Source organism: Ochotona curzoniae, unplaced genomic scaffold (genome assembly GCF_017591425.1).
Source record: "Ochotona curzoniae isolate NIBS_2020 unplaced genomic scaffold, NIBS_Ocur_1.0 patch356, whole genome shotgun sequence".
Lineage (NCBI taxonomy): Eukaryota > Metazoa > Chordata > Mammalia > Lagomorpha > Ochotonidae > Ochotona > Ochotona curzoniae.
In genome coordinates this window covers 1,063,725-1,082,548 of record NW_024466924.1, presented here as the reverse complement: position 1 = coordinate 1,082,548, position 18,824 = coordinate 1,063,725, and the positions used below count along the sequence as shown (strand labels likewise).

Genomic DNA, 18,824 nt, shown 5'->3' with positions numbered 1-18,824 from the left:
GGGTGGACACAGTGAATGAGAGAAGCTCTTGCTCTCCCTCTCTCTGCCTCTCATACGATGTTTTTTAAGGTACTCATTTGAAAGAAAAAGGTTGCTGCACGGAAACTTAAGAAAAATGATGAATGGTGACTGAACCCAGGGGAAAAGATTGACAGATTTCTCTGTAAGCAGATATAGTTTCTGCTGATCAACACATTTACTTACAGAAATTTGTATTTATTTTAAAATGTAAACTACAAAGCTATTATTAACAAACTCTTATAGGGAATCAAATATTCTTGAGGATTTTTTCCTTGCTTTTCAAAAAAAAAAATTTGCCACCTAATAAGTGAGCAATATCGAATCTGTGAAGTAATTATATTCTTTTTCTGGAACCTGTGACTTTCACAACCTTAACAGAAAGTTAAAAAATTTGCTGGGGAGAAATGCCATGTCTATTAGTTAATGTTAGTCAATGATTATTAGTTAATGTAAAAACGACAACAACCAAAAGTTTATTTTTTTTTCCAGCTTTCTGAATTTACATTACTGGACCCAGTGCAATAGCCTAGTGGCTAAGTCTTCACCTTGCATCTACTGGGATCCCATATGGATACCAGTTCGTGTCGTGGTTGCTCCACTTTCCATCCAGTTCCCTGCTTGTGGCCTGGAAAATTAGTTGAGAACGGTCCAAAGCCTTGGGACCCTGCAACCACATGGGCAACTTGGAAGAAGCTCTGGGCTCATGGCTTCGGATTGGCACAGCTCCAGTAGTTGCAGCCGCTTGGGGAGTGAACCAGCAGATGGAAGATTTTTCTTTCTCTCCTTCTCTCTGTATATCTGCCTTTCCAATAAAAAAATCTTTTTTAAAAAAGAATTTACATTATTGATATGCTTTAGGTTTGTATGTATTTCCCTGAAAGTAAGAGGGCAGCTGCTCTCAATTTAAGATTTATTTTTTTTATTATTTTTTCATTGGAAAGGCGGATATACAGAGAGGAGAGACAGAGAGGAAGATCTTCCGTCCGATGATTCACTCCCCAAGTGAGCGCAACGGGCCGATACTATGCCGATCCGAAGCCAGGAGCCTCTTCCGGGTCTCCCACACGGGTGCAGGGTCCCAAAGCTTTGGGCTGTCCTCGACTGCCTTCCCAGGCCACAGGCAGGGAGCTGGAAGGGAAGCGGGGCTGCCGGGATTAGAACCGGCGCCCATATGGGATCCCGGGCGTGCAAGGCGAGGACCTTTAACCACTTGCGCCACCGCGCCGGGCCCACTGCTCTCAATTTATAAAATTATGAAAGTGTTAGCAGGAGAGGCTTTATCTCTAGTATGCTTCTTGCAAAGAATAGTATTTGAAAGCATCTCAGTTCAGGGTCAAGGATGATGAAATGTTCTTGAGATTAAGATGATAATACACAGTGGAGCCAGAGCTAAAATCTAGTTTTATATATCTATCTCTCTATATTTCTGTATTTTAAATTTGAAAGGCAGATTTACAGGGAGGAGGAGCGGTAAGAGGCCTTCTGCCTGCCAGCTCACACCCCAAACGTCCACATGTGGCCCCTGTCTGCCGACTGGGTCAGCATCCAGTGCCATAGGTTTCAGCTTTTGTTGGAGCAGCTCTCTGCTTTCCAGGTACCAATTTCTGTTTTACTTTGCTAAGGCCCTTTGAGCTAAGCTCCAAAACTTAGTTTATGGCTGAAAAGACCAGCAGTCATTTAATTCTACAGCTTCCCCCAGGGTTGGTGGTTTCCCCTTCGCCCCACTTCCCAAATCTAACTTGCCACAGAAGTTTCTAGTAATAAAGCTTAGAAATATCGCACTGATTCCAGGACTCAGACACGAAAGCCGTAAGAAAAGTTTGGAACATTTTCTTGCAGCAGAATATTAAAAAATGTTTAAAAGAACACAGTCAAAAAATTGAGGGTGACATCAAAAAGATACAGGAGCTAACTTGAAGAAGTTCCCCTGGCCAATTTGGGTTAATTTCAACAATAAAATAAATAAGGAATGTAATGAATTGTATTAATCATTAAATAAAATAGAAATCCAGAGGCCCATGATGAATAAATATACATGTTTAATTTTTATATGAAGGATAACACAAAGTATTTTATATATTTTAGTATGAATTTAAAAGTCCAAAATTGTTATATTGAAAATATTTTTTGAAGATTTATTGTTTTTTTTTGAAAGACAGGGTTAGAGATTTTCATCTGCTAGTTCATTCCTCAAATGGTTGCGATGGCTGGGGCCAGGCCGGGGGAGAGCCAGCAACCTGCGGCTCCATCCAGGTCTCCCACATGGGTGCTGGGGGCCCAAGCAGCTGAGCCATCTTCCACGGCTTTTCCAGGGGCGTTAACAGAGAGCTGGACTGAAAGGCAGACAGCCAGGACTTGAAACCTGTGCCCATATGGGATGCTGGCATTGCGGATATTTATTTTTTTATTGATTTTTTCCAAAGTATTATGTATTTAATTTTGTTTAATAGGTAAGGAGATTGCAGGGAACACGTGGGCATGTTGGGGGCGGAGATGATCAGGAAGGGAAAAGTCGGAGGTGGGAAAATGTTCCTTTCATTCTGGGTTGATGGGAAAAGAGAGAGAGAGAGATCGCCCTTCTACACTGCCAGTCTTACAGTTTTAGGAAAGGAAGTGGTATCATGATTGCTGCCCCCAGTTCCCAGTGAGGGGAAGTGCATCCTGTGGGAGGGATCAGTGGTTGATCGGCAGGGAGAGTTTAATAAAGAGCAGCTTGTGACTGACCTAGCTGCCTGCCTGTCCCATTTCATTCCCCCCACAGAGATATTCCACTCTTAGTCTCAGGGTTGCTGGAGGGTGCAAATTCACACATCTTCTGTAGTTACTTCCTGTCAGTTACACATATAGAACTTTCCTGTTCCGGGTTCAGAATTCTCTCATCTAATGGATCCCTCCCAAGAGTTGGAGCACCTCTACTTAGTGCCAGTGGCTACATCATCTGCGTTTTCATCTTTACTGTGAAATGTTTTTGGCTGCTTTGTCTAGTAGTTAGCAACATAGGGGGTCTGATTATGCATTGTGTGTACTGAGGCCAGATCACACACTCAGGGGTTCTTGTCCTTGAGGGTGGAAGTCCTGATGTGTCTGAGGATATTAGGAGGTGAACGGGTGTGCTGCATGGTGATGCCACAGGTCATTGATGGAACTCTCCCTACAGTGAGTGCTGTGGCCTGGCCCAGGGAGCGTGTCAGCCTACCCCACCCCTAACCCTACTCCAGCTCTCAGGCATGCCCTACTGAGGCTGCAACCTGCCCAAGGAGGCCTGAGGCCCTGGCTCTCTCCACCCAGCCTGCCCCAAGCAACAGCACTGGCATGCACTGGTGGGAGCAGCGGCCTGGCAAGGCATACAGCACTCTTCTCTAGGGTCCCCGGAAATGCCACCCCCAAACCCAACTTTTGCACACACTGTAGAGTGCAATGGCCTGGCTCAGGCCTGTGATTGCATCTCTGCCCACATCAGAAGTTCTTAGTTGCCCCCCTACCCCAGCCCATTGATCCTGGCAAGTGGGTAGCAGAAGTCTACTCCCTCCTCTACTGTCTTGCAGATTTAACATTAAGGAATAGGGAACTATGCTACACACTGATAAAGTTAACACAGAGTTAGCGTGAACCAGGCTCAGAACCCCAGCCAACTCTTGGCTGCTTTTGTCCTGGCAATGTAATACTTGCCTAGGCACCAAACAGCCTAGGCAGTCGCCTATAGCTGGGGTTTGGGTATTTTTTTTTTTTTAAAGATTTATTTACTTATTGGAAAGTCAGATATACAGAGAGAAGGAGAGACAGAGAGGAAGATCTTCCGTCCAATGATTCACTCCCCAAGTGAGCACAACGGCTGATGCTATGCCGATCCGAAGCCAGGATCCAGGAACTTCTTCCGGGTCTCCCACGCGGGTGCAGGGTCCCAAAGCTTTGGGCCGTCCTCGACTGCTTTCCCAGGCCACAAGCAGGGAGCTGGATGGGAAGTGGAGCTGCTGGAATTAGATCTGGCGCCCATATGGGATCCTGTGGCGTTCAGGCGAGGACTTTAGCTGCTAGGCCACGCCGCTGGGCCTGGGGTTTGGGTATTCTTAAAATAGCATTTTGTAGTTATAATCTAATGTGTTTTTGAAATTCCTTCTTAATTTGCTTTTTTAAAAAAAAAAATCATTTGATCATTTAAAAGGCAAAAGTTAGAGAGAAAGAGGCAAAGATGGAGAGAGGGGCCCAGCATGGTAGCCTAGCAGCGAAAATCCTCACCTTGAATGCGCTGGAATCCCATAATGGCCACCAGTTCTAATCCCAGCAACCCTACTTCCCAGGCCACGAGCAGGGAGCTGGGCAGGAGGTGGAACATCCGGGATGTGGGACACAAACTGGCACCCATATGGGATCCTGGCACATGCAAGGTAAGGACTTTAACCACCAGGCTACAGTACCAGACCCCAGAGGCAGAAATTTAAGAGGCTGTTTGACAACAGTCGTGTCAAGAGTATGTGTGGGTGAAAGCAAAAGGAGGGTACAAAAGGAGCGACGGTCACTTTCTACTCATTTAGCCTCGCTGGGGGTTAAGGAAACTTTCACACATTTTAATATGACTTTTAAGTAACTTTTCTACTTGTTGAAGATTTATTTACTTGAAAATCAGAGTTATAGAGAGTATGAAAGTCAAAGAAAGAGAGAAATCTTCCATCCACTGGTTCACTCCCCAAATGGCCACGATGGGCAGAGCTGGTCTGGTCTGAAGCTGGGAGCCAGGAGCTTCCACCAGGTTTCCCGCATGAATCCAAGGATGGGCCCAGGGACTTGGGCCATCTTCCGTGGCTTTCCCAGGCCATTAGCTGGGAGCGGGATCAGAAGTGGGGCAGCCAGGACTTGAACCAATGCCCATATGGGATTTTGGTGCTGCAGGTGAAGGATTAGCCTGCTTATACCGCTGTGCCAGCCCCATAATCTTATTTATATGTTTTTGTTCTGTGATTTTAAAAGTAGAGTATACTGGAGTGCATGTTTGGCACTTTAATTACGACCCAGCTTGGGACACTTGCATCTCCTGTCAGAGTACCTGGGTTCAAGTCCCGTGCTCAGCCTCGTGCTAGTGCACACGCTGGCAGGTAGCAGTGGGGCACAAGTACCTGGGTCTGTGCCGCTCAGGAGAGACGTCCAGATTGAATTCCTTGTCCTGGCTTTGGCCGCCTCAGGGGTACTTCCTTAGTTTGACTTTCGATGGTTAGTGAGATTACAAGTGCTCATGAGTGGCCTAGTTGGCATTTCAGTGTTTTGAATACAGGTTGGTTTCTCTAACTACGAAGAGAGTAAACATAGTCACGAGGCAATGAACCGCATCAATCCCAAATAACAAAATCCTTTAACAAGTCATGTATGCATAATTATTGCTAAATATTAACTGTTTCTGTTAAATAGATGGCCACACAAGAGGAAAAAAGCAAAGCCATTGATTTACTGTGTATAAGTAACACATTCAAGCATGGAGATCCTGTAAGATTGAAATTAAAGGAAGGGAGAAGGTACTGTGACTGTAGAGCACGTTAGGGCTGGCATTGTGGCAGTTTGTTCAGCATTTGCTGCGGTGCCAGTGCTGCTTCAAGCTGCTTCCACTCCCAAACCTTCTCCTTGATAATGGGCCTAGGAGAACAGCAGAAGGCCCAGAAGGCCCAGGTACGTGGGCCTCTGTCACCCACATAGGAGACCCAAAGGAAGTTCCAGGTTCCTGGTTTTGTCCTTATTCAGCCCCAGCGATTGCAGCATTTAGCAAGTAAACCAAAAGATAGAAAATCTTTCTCCCTCTCCCTGTCTTTCTGTGAGTTTTTCTTTCAAATCAATAAAGTAAATCTTTAAAAAAAATTACCACAAACATAGCAGCCCAAAGCATCTGACATTGCTTCGAGTTCAGGTATGGCCTCTGTCTCCTGCAAGCACAAGATCCTTCTGGAGGGAAGGATCGGCTTCCCCAGTTGGTTAGACTTCGTTTCCTTGCAGCTGTGGGACAGCCTGCTCATGTAAGCCAGCAGCAGAACTGGAGAGTGGAGAGAGACCTTCGAGTATGCCTCCCATAACAACCAGAGCCTTCATTGTAAACAGCAGTACTACTCATCTGAGATGACTTAAGAATTATTAAAAGTTCAATTCACCAAAAAGATGTATTCATATCTTTGAAAATAGTTGTCTGAGGTATTTTTTTTAAAGGTTTATTTATGAGCTGTTACTGTCGCTTAGTGGATCAAGTCATCAGCTACAGTGCTGGCATTCTGCATGGACACTGATTCAAGTCCTACCTGCTTCATTTCCCATCAGGCTTCCTACTAATGTGTCTGGGAAGGCAGTGGAAGATGGCCCAAGTGCTCGGGCCCCTACATCCAGTGGGAAACTCAGATAAAATTCTCAGCTCCTTGTTTCACGGCCCTGTTCCTGTGTCTTGGCAGCCTTTGGAGAGTAAACCAATGGATGTAATTCTCTCTCCCTCCCTTGCCTTCCTGCCTCCCTCTGTGTGACCCAGCCTTCCAAGGCTAAGTCACAGAGGAAGAGTGCTTATGTCTGCTGTTTCCCTCCCCATACACCTGCAGTGGACAAGCTTATGCTCTGCCTTTCCAATGAAAACTTTTTTTTCCCTAAGATTTATATATTTTGGGCCCGGTGTGGTAGCCTAGCAGCTAAAGTCCTTGCCTCGAATGCTCCAGGATCCCATATGGGCGCCGGTTCTAGTCCCAGCAGCTCCACTTGCCATCCAGCTCCCTGCATGTGGCCTGGGAAAGCAGTTGAGGATAGCTCAAAGCCTTGGGACCCTGCACCCATGTGGGAGACCCGGACGAACCTGACTCCTGGCTTTAGATCGGCGCAGCAGCACCGGCTGTTGCGGTCATTTGGGGAGTGACCCATCAGGCAGAAGATCTTCATCTCTGTCTCTCCTCTTTTCTGTATAACTGACTTTGCAATAAATATAAATAAATCTAAAAAAAAATTTACATGTTTTTATTGGAAAGGCAACTTTACAGAGAGAAGGAAGAGACAGAAAGCTCTTCTGTCTGCTGGTTCACTCTCCAGCTGGCCGTAATGGCCAGAGCTGAGCCTATCTGAAGCCAGGAGCCAGGAGCCTCCACCAAGTCTCCAACGCGGGTACAGGGTCCCAGGGCTTTGGTTCATCATTGACTGCTTTCCCAGGCCACAAGTAGGGAGCTGGATGGGAAGATGGGGCCATCAGGACATAAACTGGCGCCCATATGGGATCCTGATACATGCAAAGTAAAGATTTAGCCATTGAGCCATCACTGGATCCTCAAATTTAAAAAAAAGGTTTTTTAAAAATATATTAATGGGCTAACCATTTATATTAGCTTTTTATTACTACAACTAAAATAAGCTGTGAAAGAAGGGTTTTTTTTTTTTTTTAGGTTTATTTATTTTTATTGGAAAGTCGGATGGAGGAGAGACAGAAAAGAAGATCTTCTGTCCTATGGTTCACTCCCCAGGTGACCGCAGTGCCTGGAGCTGTGCCGATCTGAAGCCAGGAGCCCGGAACTTCTGGGACTCCCACATGGGTTCAGGATCCCAAGGCCATCAGACTGCTTTTCCAGGGCACAGGCAGGAAGCTGGATGGGAAGTGGAGCCGCGGGGATTAGAACCGGAGCTCATATGGGTGGGATCCTGACGCCTGCAAGGCAAGGACTTTAGCCATTACGTTATCGTGCCGGGCGCGAAAGAAGTTTGAATTGGCTCATGGTTTTAGAGGTTCCCAGTCCAAAGTTGTGCTGGTACCATCCCTTCTAGTGTAGCTGGAGGCTGGCAGTGGCCGGTGTGTAGGGGAGCAGTTCCATGCAGGCTGAGAAGCTGAGAGCACGGTAGGTCCCAACTAGGCCTTTACTACCAGCTCTTGGGAGATCTACCTTCCAGTGTCTCAAATACCTCACACTGTTCCAGCCTCAGAAACACTGTAATTAAACCAAGTTTCACCCCCTCAGTACCATTAACTGTGACTGGGATTAAATATGTGTTTGAGTTCCGGAGCCAAACCCTGTTCAAACTACAGCAGCATCCCCTCAATAACCTAGAAAAACATCAGTACGTGCCTTGCTATAGAAGGAAGATGGTAAGTGCAGAACAAAAGTTAATAGAATAAAAACCATGTAATGAACAGGATTAATAAAGCCAAAATTGATACTTTAGTAAAACTCGGGGGGTATGTGTAAGTCTGTGATTAGAGTGATCAATAAAGAAGGTACAAATACCCACAGTCAAAAATGAAAATAGGGTACATCACTACAGATGTTATAAAAATGTCCAGTTAAAGGTGGTGGCAAAGCAAGCTAATTTTGCACCCATTTCTGCAGTTTTGACTTCCCAGAACTCCAGTCCCAGCTGCTCCACTTCCATCAGACTCCTTGCTAATGGTCTACAGAGGCAGTGGAGAATGATCCAAAGGCCTTGAGCCTCTTCACCCAAATGGGAGGCCTTGAAGAAGCTCCTGGCTTCAGACTGGCCAGGTTGCGGCCATTGTGGTAGTGGAGGAAAGAGTGCTGTCTCTCCCTCTTTCTCTATAACCCTGACCTTCTACTAAAAATAAAATAAAATAGAAATTCTTCTTTTAAAATGTTTAATTAAAAATGAATAAAGGAGCCTGTCATTGTGGTATAATTAGTTAAACCAGTGCCTGCAAAGTTGGCATCTCATATGGATGCTGGTTCAAGTCCCAGATGCTGCGCCTGTTCCAGCTCCATGCTAAATATGCCTGATAGCGCAGCAGAAGAAGGCCCAAATGCTGGGGTCCCTGCTCTCACATGGGAGACCCCCAAGAGACACCCGGCTCTTGGCTTCACCCTGCCCAGCCCCACACGTCAGTTGGAGAGTGAGCCAGAGGATGAAGATCTCTCTTTCTCTGTATTCTCCTTTGTCTTTGTGACTTTTTCTTTCAAATTAATAAAATAAATTTTTTAAAAAACCCAAAAAGACATCTTAGTTTTATGGGAAAAAAGAGGATACTATAACTATGTTAATAAATTTTTTTGAAATGATAAAACAGCAAATTGCTAGATCTTTTTTTAAGATTTTATTTTCTTGTTATTGAAAAGCCAGATATACAGAGAGAAGGAGGCATAGGAAGATCTTCCATCCACTGATTGACGCCCTAAACAGGCAGCAATGGCCGGAGCTGTACCAATCCAAAGCCAGGAGCCAGGAGCTTCTTCCAGGTCTCCCATTCAGGTGCAGGGTCCCAGGACTTTGGATATCCTTGACTGCTTTCCCAGACCACAAGCAGGGAGCTGGATGGGAAGTAGGGCCGTTGGGATTAGAACCGGCGCCCATATGGGATGCTGGCATGAGCACTTTAGCTGCTAGGCTGCTGCATCGGGCCCCCTAGACAACAAATTCTTAAAATTAATTCAAGAAGATACATAAAACTTAAAATAGTCTTAGAAATATTTTTTAAATTAAGTAAGTATTGGAGAATTTTTGTTCGTAGAAAAATTCAAGCCAAGATAACTTCAGCAATTAATTCTATTCTAGAAAACTTTTTTTTTTTTAAAGAAATAATTTGAAACCGAAATAAACCCTTTCAGTCAACTCAGATAAGAGACTGATAGAATTATGATTCCTTATGAAGGACTACACCATTGTAGTAAAATGGGGAAAATCTGTCGGGGGTGGGAGTTTGGGGGGAATCCCAGCCTATATGAAATTGTACCACATAATTCAAAATTCAAAATAAAAATATATTTAAAAAAAGAAGTAATTTGAAACCAAAATAAACCCTTTCGGCCAACAGAAAAGGAAAAGCTAATTGTGGGGTAGGTATTTAGCTTGGCACTTAATAATGTTGCCAGTTAAAACACACATCCTTCATTGAAGTACCTGATACTTGAAAGTAAGAATTAGATATTCCTCAAACTGGCACCAGTATGGAATGCTGGTGCCAAGGAGGAGAGTTATGCCCGTAAGCCACCATGTCAATCCCCGTGCCAAGGTTGAGAGTGCCTACTCTAGCTTGCTGGGAGGCGATTGAAAGGCAGTTTTAATGATTCAGGTAATTGGGTTCCTACCACCTATTTGGGAACCTGAATTGAGCTTCCAGCTCTTGCTAAAGTGCAGACCAGCCCCACCTGTTGGAGGCATTTGGCAAGTGAACCAGCAGGTGGAAGCTTGCTTGCTTGCTTGTTCGCTCTCACACACATAACAAGTTTTTTTTTAATTTTTAATTACAAAACATAGGAATATGCTCAAACTAAATTTCACCATGTTAGCAACCACAATATTGGCCTCAGATGCTGATAGTGTCCAAAAAGGGAATCATAGTCCAGAAATATTCATGATCACTTGTGAAAAATATCTTGAGTCAGATATTAAGAAACTTAATCCAGTTACATGAAGAATGAAGACGTATCATGAGTAACTTGGATTTAATTCAGGAATGTAAGATTTTTTAATATTAGAAAATTAATTGAATAAATAGAAACAGAATAAAAGATTAGTGAGAACAATAAAAACTCTACAAGAATAATGAAGTAGAGTCCAATGCAATGGCTCAATTAGTTAATCCTCCTCTTGCAAGTGCCAAGATCCCATGTGGGTGCCAGTTCATGTCCCACCTACTCCACTTCCCACCCAGTTCCCCACTTGTGATCTGGGAGAGCAGTGGAGGATGACACAAAGCCTTAGGACCCTGCACCCCTGCGAAAGACCCAGAAGAGGTCCCACCTCCTGACTTTGGATCAACTCAGCGCCTGCCATGTGGCCATTTGAGGAGTGAACCAACAGATGGAAAATCTACTTCCTCTCTCTCTTGCCTTTCCAACAAAAATAAATAAATATTAAAAAAAATAGTGAAGTAAAGGGCAAATGTCAATATTACTATAAGTATATAAAAATCGTAAAATCATTTTAAGAGCTGGAGAAAGAGGTAATTTGCAAACACTCATTTTTGATAAAAGCTAGCAAATAAGAACAGAAAGGAATTTCCTCAATCTGATAGGGAATAAAAAGATCTTCAAAGTTAGGAAAAAAATTTAACAATGTATTAGAAATCCTTGCCAGTACAATAAAGAAATAAAAGTAGAAAATCAAGGTTTCATTATTTATAGCGTATGTAATTGCAGATATAAACAACCTAGAAAATCTGCCAGATACAATGTATAAAATAATGAAAAACATTTAACAAAGATTTTAGGTGCAACATCAAAATTTAAAAAAGTTTGTTTCTGTACTCTTGGCAAATGAATGGATTAGATACATATTTAAAGATAGGCATTGGGATTAGCTGTCTAACACAGCAGCTAAGAGACTGCTTGCTATGCTGTATTCCATGTGAGAGTGGCTGTGCCTGTTTCAAACTCCAAAGGGAGATGTTTCTCTGTCTCTTTCAGATAAAATGAACAAATAAAATAATTTTTAAAATAAACTGTCTCCTAATTGTGGGTGTTAGCAAGGATTTTTTAAGCCATAAGAACGCTGTGCCCTGCTGTAATTTGTAATTTGGTACAGCTTTGCCATTCAGTCATGTCAAAAACACACGGTATTTTTTTTTTATTAATTACGTTGCATTATGTGACACAGATTCATAGGCTCTGGGATTCCCCCATCCCCTCCCCGTGCCCTCCCCCCTTGGTGGATTCCTCCACCTAGTTGCAGTATTACAGTTCAAATTAAGTCAAGATTCTTTCATTGCAATCATATACCAAGCATAGAGTCCAGCATCTTATTGTCCAGATAAATTCAACAGTTTCTTGGGGAGACCTTCTCTGGTCTGAAGGTAGAGCTGGCAGAATATCGTCCCAATCAATTAGAAGCCCCAGCACAACATCAACAACAATTTACAACATTATAGAATTAATTGACATAGTATTGAGTAATCAATACATTGTATCAACACACAGTATTTTTACTTCTAGATGTGAAGGGACTTTCTATTTGTGAGGAAATGAAGATAAAAGATAATACTTTAGGGTGGGCGTTCAGCCCTGTGATTAAGTTACCGTGTCCCCATCAGTGTGCCTGAGTTCAGCTCTCACTTTCAACTCCACAGTCCCTCTTCTTGCCAGTGCAGGCTGTGGGAGACAGCGGGGATATCTCAAGTAACTGACCTTCTAGCACTCATAGGAGATGAAGATCCAGGTTGCATTTCCTGCCCCCAAACTATGGCAGGTATTTGGGGAGTGGACCCGCAGATGGGAGCTCACTATCACCTGTCTTTCCATGTTTGCTTCTTGAATAATTAAAAAATAAATTTACACTGGCTTGACCCTTGACCCCACTGCTAATGTGCCGAGGAAAGCAATGGAAGATGGAGCAAGTGCTTGGGCTCCTGCACGCACATCAGAGACCCTTTGGAGATTCCAACAACAGATAGAGGATCCCTCTCTGTCTCACCTTCTCTCTGCAGATCTGCCTTTCAAATAAAAAGTTAAAAAAAATTTAAATGATAGTGTATATTTTCTTTTTTTTTTAAAGATTTATTTTTATTATGTTTTATTGGAAAGGCGGATATACAGAGAGGAGAGATAGAGAGAAAGATCTTCCATCCAATGATTCACTCACCAAGTGAGTGCAACGGCCGATACTATGCCGATCTGAAGCCATGAGACTCTTCCGGGTCTCCCGCACAGGTGCAGGGTCCCAAAGCTTTGGGCTGTCCTCGACTGCTTTCCCGGGCCACAGGCAGGGAGCTGGAAGGGAAGCGGGGCTGCCGGGATAGAACTGGCGCCCATATGGGATCCCGGGCGTGCAAGGCGAGGACCTTAACCACTGCGCCACTGCGCCGGGCCCAGATAGTGTATATTTTCCACAAGCCTTTTGAAAATTGTGTGTATGTATGTAGAGATTGGTTTACAATTAAAATATTAGTATAAAGTATAAATAAACTGAGCAACTGAGCATCATTCATCTAGCCAAATACTGTGAAGATAATGAAAATGCAATGTGCCATTACATGGAGGAATCTCAGATGTTAGATACACAAGTATACACAGAAAGTATGCTTGTATGCTTCTGTTTTAGAAAGTTCAGACATGTGGAGGACCAAATTACAGTTCTTTGAAAGTGACTGTAACCTGAATATATTAGGTTACATGGCACAGAAAATTAAGATTAGCCAAGACAGGCATATGGTCCAACAGGTTATACTACAGACAACACATCCTATTTTTTTCTCATATATGATAAGTAAAAAAATAAAATTGATTTTTGTATGTTGATTTTCTATCTGATATCTTTGGTAAATATTTCTATTACTTCATATAGTAATAATTTGCTTTGTTTCTTAGTTTACATAGGAATTCAAAAGGAATCAGCATTTTCCAACAGCAGACTTAAAGACATGTTAAAATGAAGTTCCAAGGACTTATTTTGAACTTTCCTGTTTTTCAGACTTGTCAAGAAATCGCCTCTCAGAGATTCCTATAGAAGCCTGTCACTTTGTTTCTCTTGAAAATCTCAACTTGTACCAAAATTGTATTCGGTATATTCCAGAGGCAATACTAAATCTACAAGCTCTAACATTTTTAAATATTAGGTAAGAATATGACTTCTTTTCATTCAGATTTTCTCATCTCTCTCACTAAAATATTCATGGATATTTATATTTTTTACTTTTGTTAGCGTTTTCTGTATAAGCTGTAGGGATGCTAACCATATTTCCTATGTCCCTGCAGTTTGTTCCATTTATCTTTTAACCCCGTAGAAGTTACAAGCCCGACTAGCTGTTAGCCTAGTAAGCTTGCAGCTGTGTAGTAACAATGATTCTCCAATTACAATTTCAAATTAGCTTTTTCAAATAAGAATAGTAGATACTGAAATTCTTTCATTTGGTTCTAGTGTTGTTACCTATTAAGATCTGAGTTGATCATGTATTTATTCATCTTTTTATAAATTTATAAATTTATTCATCTTTATAAACATTGTACAAGAAACACTTTCGTTGTTTTATTTCACTATAAAAATGTTCATTGGAGAAAATTCACCCAAAAAAGTGTAAAGGAAATTCATCAAATTTTGTATCTGGCTTACATAATTATAGGTGGTGGTATAATTGCATAATTATGGGTGTTTTCTTTCTGTTTTTCTAAAGTTTCAGTTAAGTTTTAAAATGAGTTTTTCCTCTGTGTCATTAGATGTTCTTTGGATATATTTTTATGTGTAACCACTTTGTTGTACATTTCACAGACTTTCAAAAAAATCTATTTTTTCTGCCAGATATTTTCAAGTTTTTCATCATAATAAAATTAATATCAATAGAAAACTGAATTATTATAATGGTTTTTCTTTTCACTTCAGATAAATGTCTCAGAATACAGTAATTAGTAGATTAAGAACTATTAAAGGCTCATAATTTAAATTAGTTAAATGAACAAAAGATCTTGAGAATAGGAAGGAAATTGACGATAAGAATTAAGAAGTAGAATCTAAGAAAAATTTTAACTTTTTTTATACTAATATAGATGTGTTTTATTATTTTTAGTTCTGATTTTCATGTTATTATATAAATAAATGAATTCCTTACTTTGTTGATGAATGAAGTCATAGATTACCACTTGTTTTCCATGGAGCCATATTTGAATCACTGTAGGTATAAGTGGTTGTAATGTAATAGTGAAATAAATAGGTTACAAAGGATTTTACATTTACAACTTGTTTAGAAGGAACATTGAGAGTTGAGTACTACTTTTTAAGGTCATTTTTTTTTCCCATAGATTTTGTTTTAATAAAATAATGTGTTTTTATAATACTTTGTTATTTACATTGTCCATGAACCCCCTAACATAGATGATAGGGAAATTAAGACTCTCAGTTTACATGAGGAATCTTTGTAACATGTGGATGAGTTTAATGGTGTGCCTAAAACCACAAAGGGAGGACAAGAATTCAAATATGATATCCTGTTTATTCCTTGTACTTCTCATATTTATTGTTTTATTGAGTCTAGAATGGAAACTTTCCGGTATTGGGCTCTAACTTTGCTCTTTTTCAATTTGCTCATTTAGTCGAAACCAGCTGTCAACATTGCCAGTGCACTTGTGTAATTTACCATTGAAAGTCTTAATTGCTAGTAATAACAAATTGGTCTCCCTTCCAGAAGAAATTGGACAACTCAGATATTTGACAGAACTTGTAAGTTAATATTTGTTTGGAATACAATCTCTATAGATATACCATGCCCTTGTGTAATCTATTAGATGTGTTTTATCAGTATTTCCCAGTATTGACAATGATCTTTTACTGAATGGGCAGTACTCAAGTGCTTTACCACAGAATTAAGAACTGAAAGTACAGTTTAATAGGCCCACACAGAATGGAAAGATATCATTAGAATTGTGTTCTGACTAGTATTAAGTAACCTCTGTGTTACAAAAATTTTGAGATCTAGGCTAATAATACATTTATAAATTTGTTAGTATGATCAGTAATCTGATTTTTGGTTAGTCCTATAAGGAAATGGGTACTATAAAAGTCAGAGTTGGGCCTGGTGTGGTGGCCTAGTGGCTAAAGTCCTCGCCTTGCATCCACCAGGATTCTGTGTGGGTGCCAGTTCATGTCCCCCCATTCTACTTCCCATCCAGCTCCTTACTTGGGGCCTGGGAAGGTAGTCCAGGATGCCCCAAAACCTTGAGACCCTGTGCTCATACAGGAGACTTGGAAGAAGCTCCTGGCTCCTGGCTTCAGATCAGCTCAGCTCTAGCTGTTGCGGAAACTTGGAGAGTGAACCAGCGGACGGAGGGTCTTTCTGTATCTCTCTCTGAATGTCTGCCTTTTCAGTAGGAAGTAAATAAATCTTTAAAAAAGTAAGTCAGGATTTTTGTTGTTGCTGTTGTTCTGCCTCATGTACCATCTATAGAATCTATCTCCCATATGAAATATATTTTACTCATATATAATGTATGTATTTAAAGATTTACTTTTACTTGAAAGTCAGAATTACGAAGAGACAAGAGTTGTTCCATCCGCTGGTTCACTTTCCAAATGGTTGTAGTGGCTGGAGCTGGGCCAGTCCAAAACTGGGAATTATGTGCTTCTTCAGGTTTTCAACATAGCTATAGGGCCCAAGCCCTTAGGCTATTCCCCAGTGCTTTCCCAGGCTATTAACAGGGAGCTGGATCAGAAATGGAGTAGCTGGAACATGAACTGGTGCCCATATCGGATGCCAGCACCACAGGCAGAAGATTACCATGCTATTACACGGTGTTGACCCCTCCAATATTCTTTTTTTTTTTTTAAATTTACTTATTTATTTGTAAGTTAGAGTTACAGAGACAGACAGAGAGACATAGAGAGGTCTCTGTCTGCTGGTTCATTCCTCAGATGGCCCCAAAGATGCATTCCAGCCAAGAACAGGTCAAAGCCAAAAACTTGGAGTTTCTTTCAGGTCTCTCACACAGATAGCAAGGGCCCACTCACTTGGACCATCATCTACTGCTTTCCCCAGACATTTAGCAGGGATCTGGATTGGAAGTTGAGTCACACAAACCTGCGCTTATATGGGATACTGGCATGCCAGGCAGCAGCTTTACCCACTGTGTCTCAGTTCTGGCCCCTACTCCGTGTATTTTCAAATACTAAAACATTTAATGAAAATCTGTCAGTTACCACTCCTTTTAAATTACAGATAAGAAACCACCACCTTGAGTAATTATTAGATGGATTAAGTCTTTTCTCAGTCATCACACTCATATTATGAGTTGGGTACATATGATGTTCATTTTATGAGAGAAAACCAGTAGTCAGGCTAAATAGCCCAAATGTTACATAGTCAAGGTACAACTTAAAATCAAACTATTTTAATTCCAAGGTCCATGCTTTTATTTCTGAAATGGTTAAATATAGTTAGGTCTATTGAGGTTTGGAAAGGTAATTATTGCGGGATTATTAACCATGATGAACATACACTCTAGTTGGTACAGGGAGCAATCTTTTTTACAGGTAGATTATAAACATCAGAGATTACTTGTGAAAATTCACACATAAATCTGGAGTCCAGATTCTAGGCCACCATATTTAGATTTTTTAGTTTTCTGTAAAGGAGATTAATTTTACCTCCGTTAGGAAGATCTTGTGGCAGGGTAAGAATTGACAACCCTGAAACTCCTGATTGCCTCCTGAAGGTCTTTCTGAGGCATCCTAACTTCCTCTCTCCCTGGACAAAAATTGCTTTTTCATCAACTTTTAGAATACTTTTAACTTTGATACCTTGAGCTTCAGAGTAAGATGCCTACTTCTAGTTCTGCTTCTGTCACTACTTGATAGGGAAAAAGCAAAACTACCATTGTTTTCTCTAAGAATATTTTGAGATAATTAAAACAGCGTCTGAAGCATACTGAAGTAAATGATGTTTTCCAGCAGTAGATAAATTGACTCTTTTACTCACGTGTTGGAAGAATTTTAGGGATTCATGTGACACTTAGAGGTCTTTCATCCACTGGTTCACTCTTCAAATGGCTGCAATGATTAAAGGTAGGCCAATGCAAAGGCAAGAGCCAGGAGCTGCTTCCAGGTCTTTCACAAGGCTGCAGGGACCCAAGGACTTGTGCCATCCTCCACTGCTTTTCCACAGTCACTATCAGAGAGCTGAATCAAAACTGGAGTAGCCAGGACTTAAACTGGTGCTCATATGAAATGCCACTCCACTTTACCCCCAAACCATATCTCTAGGCTCTGTACTGTACTTTTTCATGAACTTTTTCATTTGATCTTATATTCTGAACCACCAATTACATCCTGAATATTTGTTTTAATCTGGTTATTTCATGTAGATCTATATGAAATGTATAGAACCTGCCAAAATCTGAAGTTTTAAAAATTAAGTACTTGGTGCCAGCGCTGTGGCTCAACAAGCGAATCCTCCACCCTGTAGCGCTGGCATCCCATATGAGTGCCAGTTCAGTTCCTGGTTGCTCCTTTTTGATCTAGCTCCCTGTCAATAGCCTGGGAAAAGAGGGGGATGGCCCAGAGCCTTGGGACAGTGCACCCATGTGGGACACCCAAAAGAAACTCCTGGCTCCCTGATTCATATCAGCCCAGCTCTGGCTGTTATGGACATTTGGAGAGTAAACCAGCAGATAGAAGATCTGTCTCTTCTCCTCTATGTAAATCTGCCTTTCAAATAAATCTTTAAAAAATTAAGTATCAGTACAAACTGTGAAAGTATTCTTGGACACTGAATCCCAAATTTTTGTTTGTTTTTTGTAACTGGGAAAGACCATTGACATTTTTTTCTGTAATCTCACTTTGCATATAGTTCAAAGCATCTTTGTATTTTTTCAAATAGGACGTAAGCTGCAATGAAATTCAAACTATACCTTCCCAAATTGGTAATCTGGAGGCCTTGAGAGACCTTAATGTAAGAAGAAATCATTTAGTACGTTTGCCTGAAGGTAAGAAATGGAAATGCTTAGTCATTATTTATCTTTTAAAGATCTCTTAGGCTGTTTGACACATGACAAAAATGTAGGCATTAGGGCTAGTATTTGAGGTCTAATGGTCGTTTAATAATGTTGTCTGAATCAGTGTAGCTTTTAATTGACTCTTCAGTTAAAGTTTTTGATTACTATTAACCAATGACTTTATTTTTAGACCTTGTCAGCTTATATAGTTTACTTACATATTTACTCATGATAAATATGATTGGAGGACATACAATATTTTGATAAAGGCATGACTGATTTTAAAAATGGACTTGGAGGTGGCCTTAACTTTAAAATTCACTAAAAATGATCAGAGATTTGGAAATTGCATGTAGAATGGATGATGAATAGGATGAGAGACTAGTCATGTTAGGCTGACTGTACACTCTGGTATGTGTATTTGAATAATGAAAATGCTTAGTTAGGTAC

At 41.1% G+C, this 18,824-nt stretch overlaps 1 protein-coding gene across 5 annotated transcripts in view; it reads left to right on the top strand.

The window, feature by feature from the left end:
• LOC121167272 (DISP complex protein LRCH3) overlaps window positions 1-18,824 on the top strand; it is a 90,634-nt gene that overhangs the window by 22,614 nt on the left and 49,196 nt on the right. For all 5 annotated transcript variants that reach the window (XM_040996709.1, XM_040996710.1, XM_040996707.1 and 2 more), the window contains exons 2-4: window positions 13,369-13,513; window positions 14,982-15,108; window positions 18,260-18,365. In XM_040996709.1, the coding sequence (XP_040852643.1) occupies window positions 13,369-13,513; window positions 14,982-15,108; window positions 18,260-18,365 (378 nt within the window). The remainder of the gene's footprint in view (window positions 1-13,368; window positions 13,514-14,981; window positions 15,109-18,259; window positions 18,366-18,824) is intronic.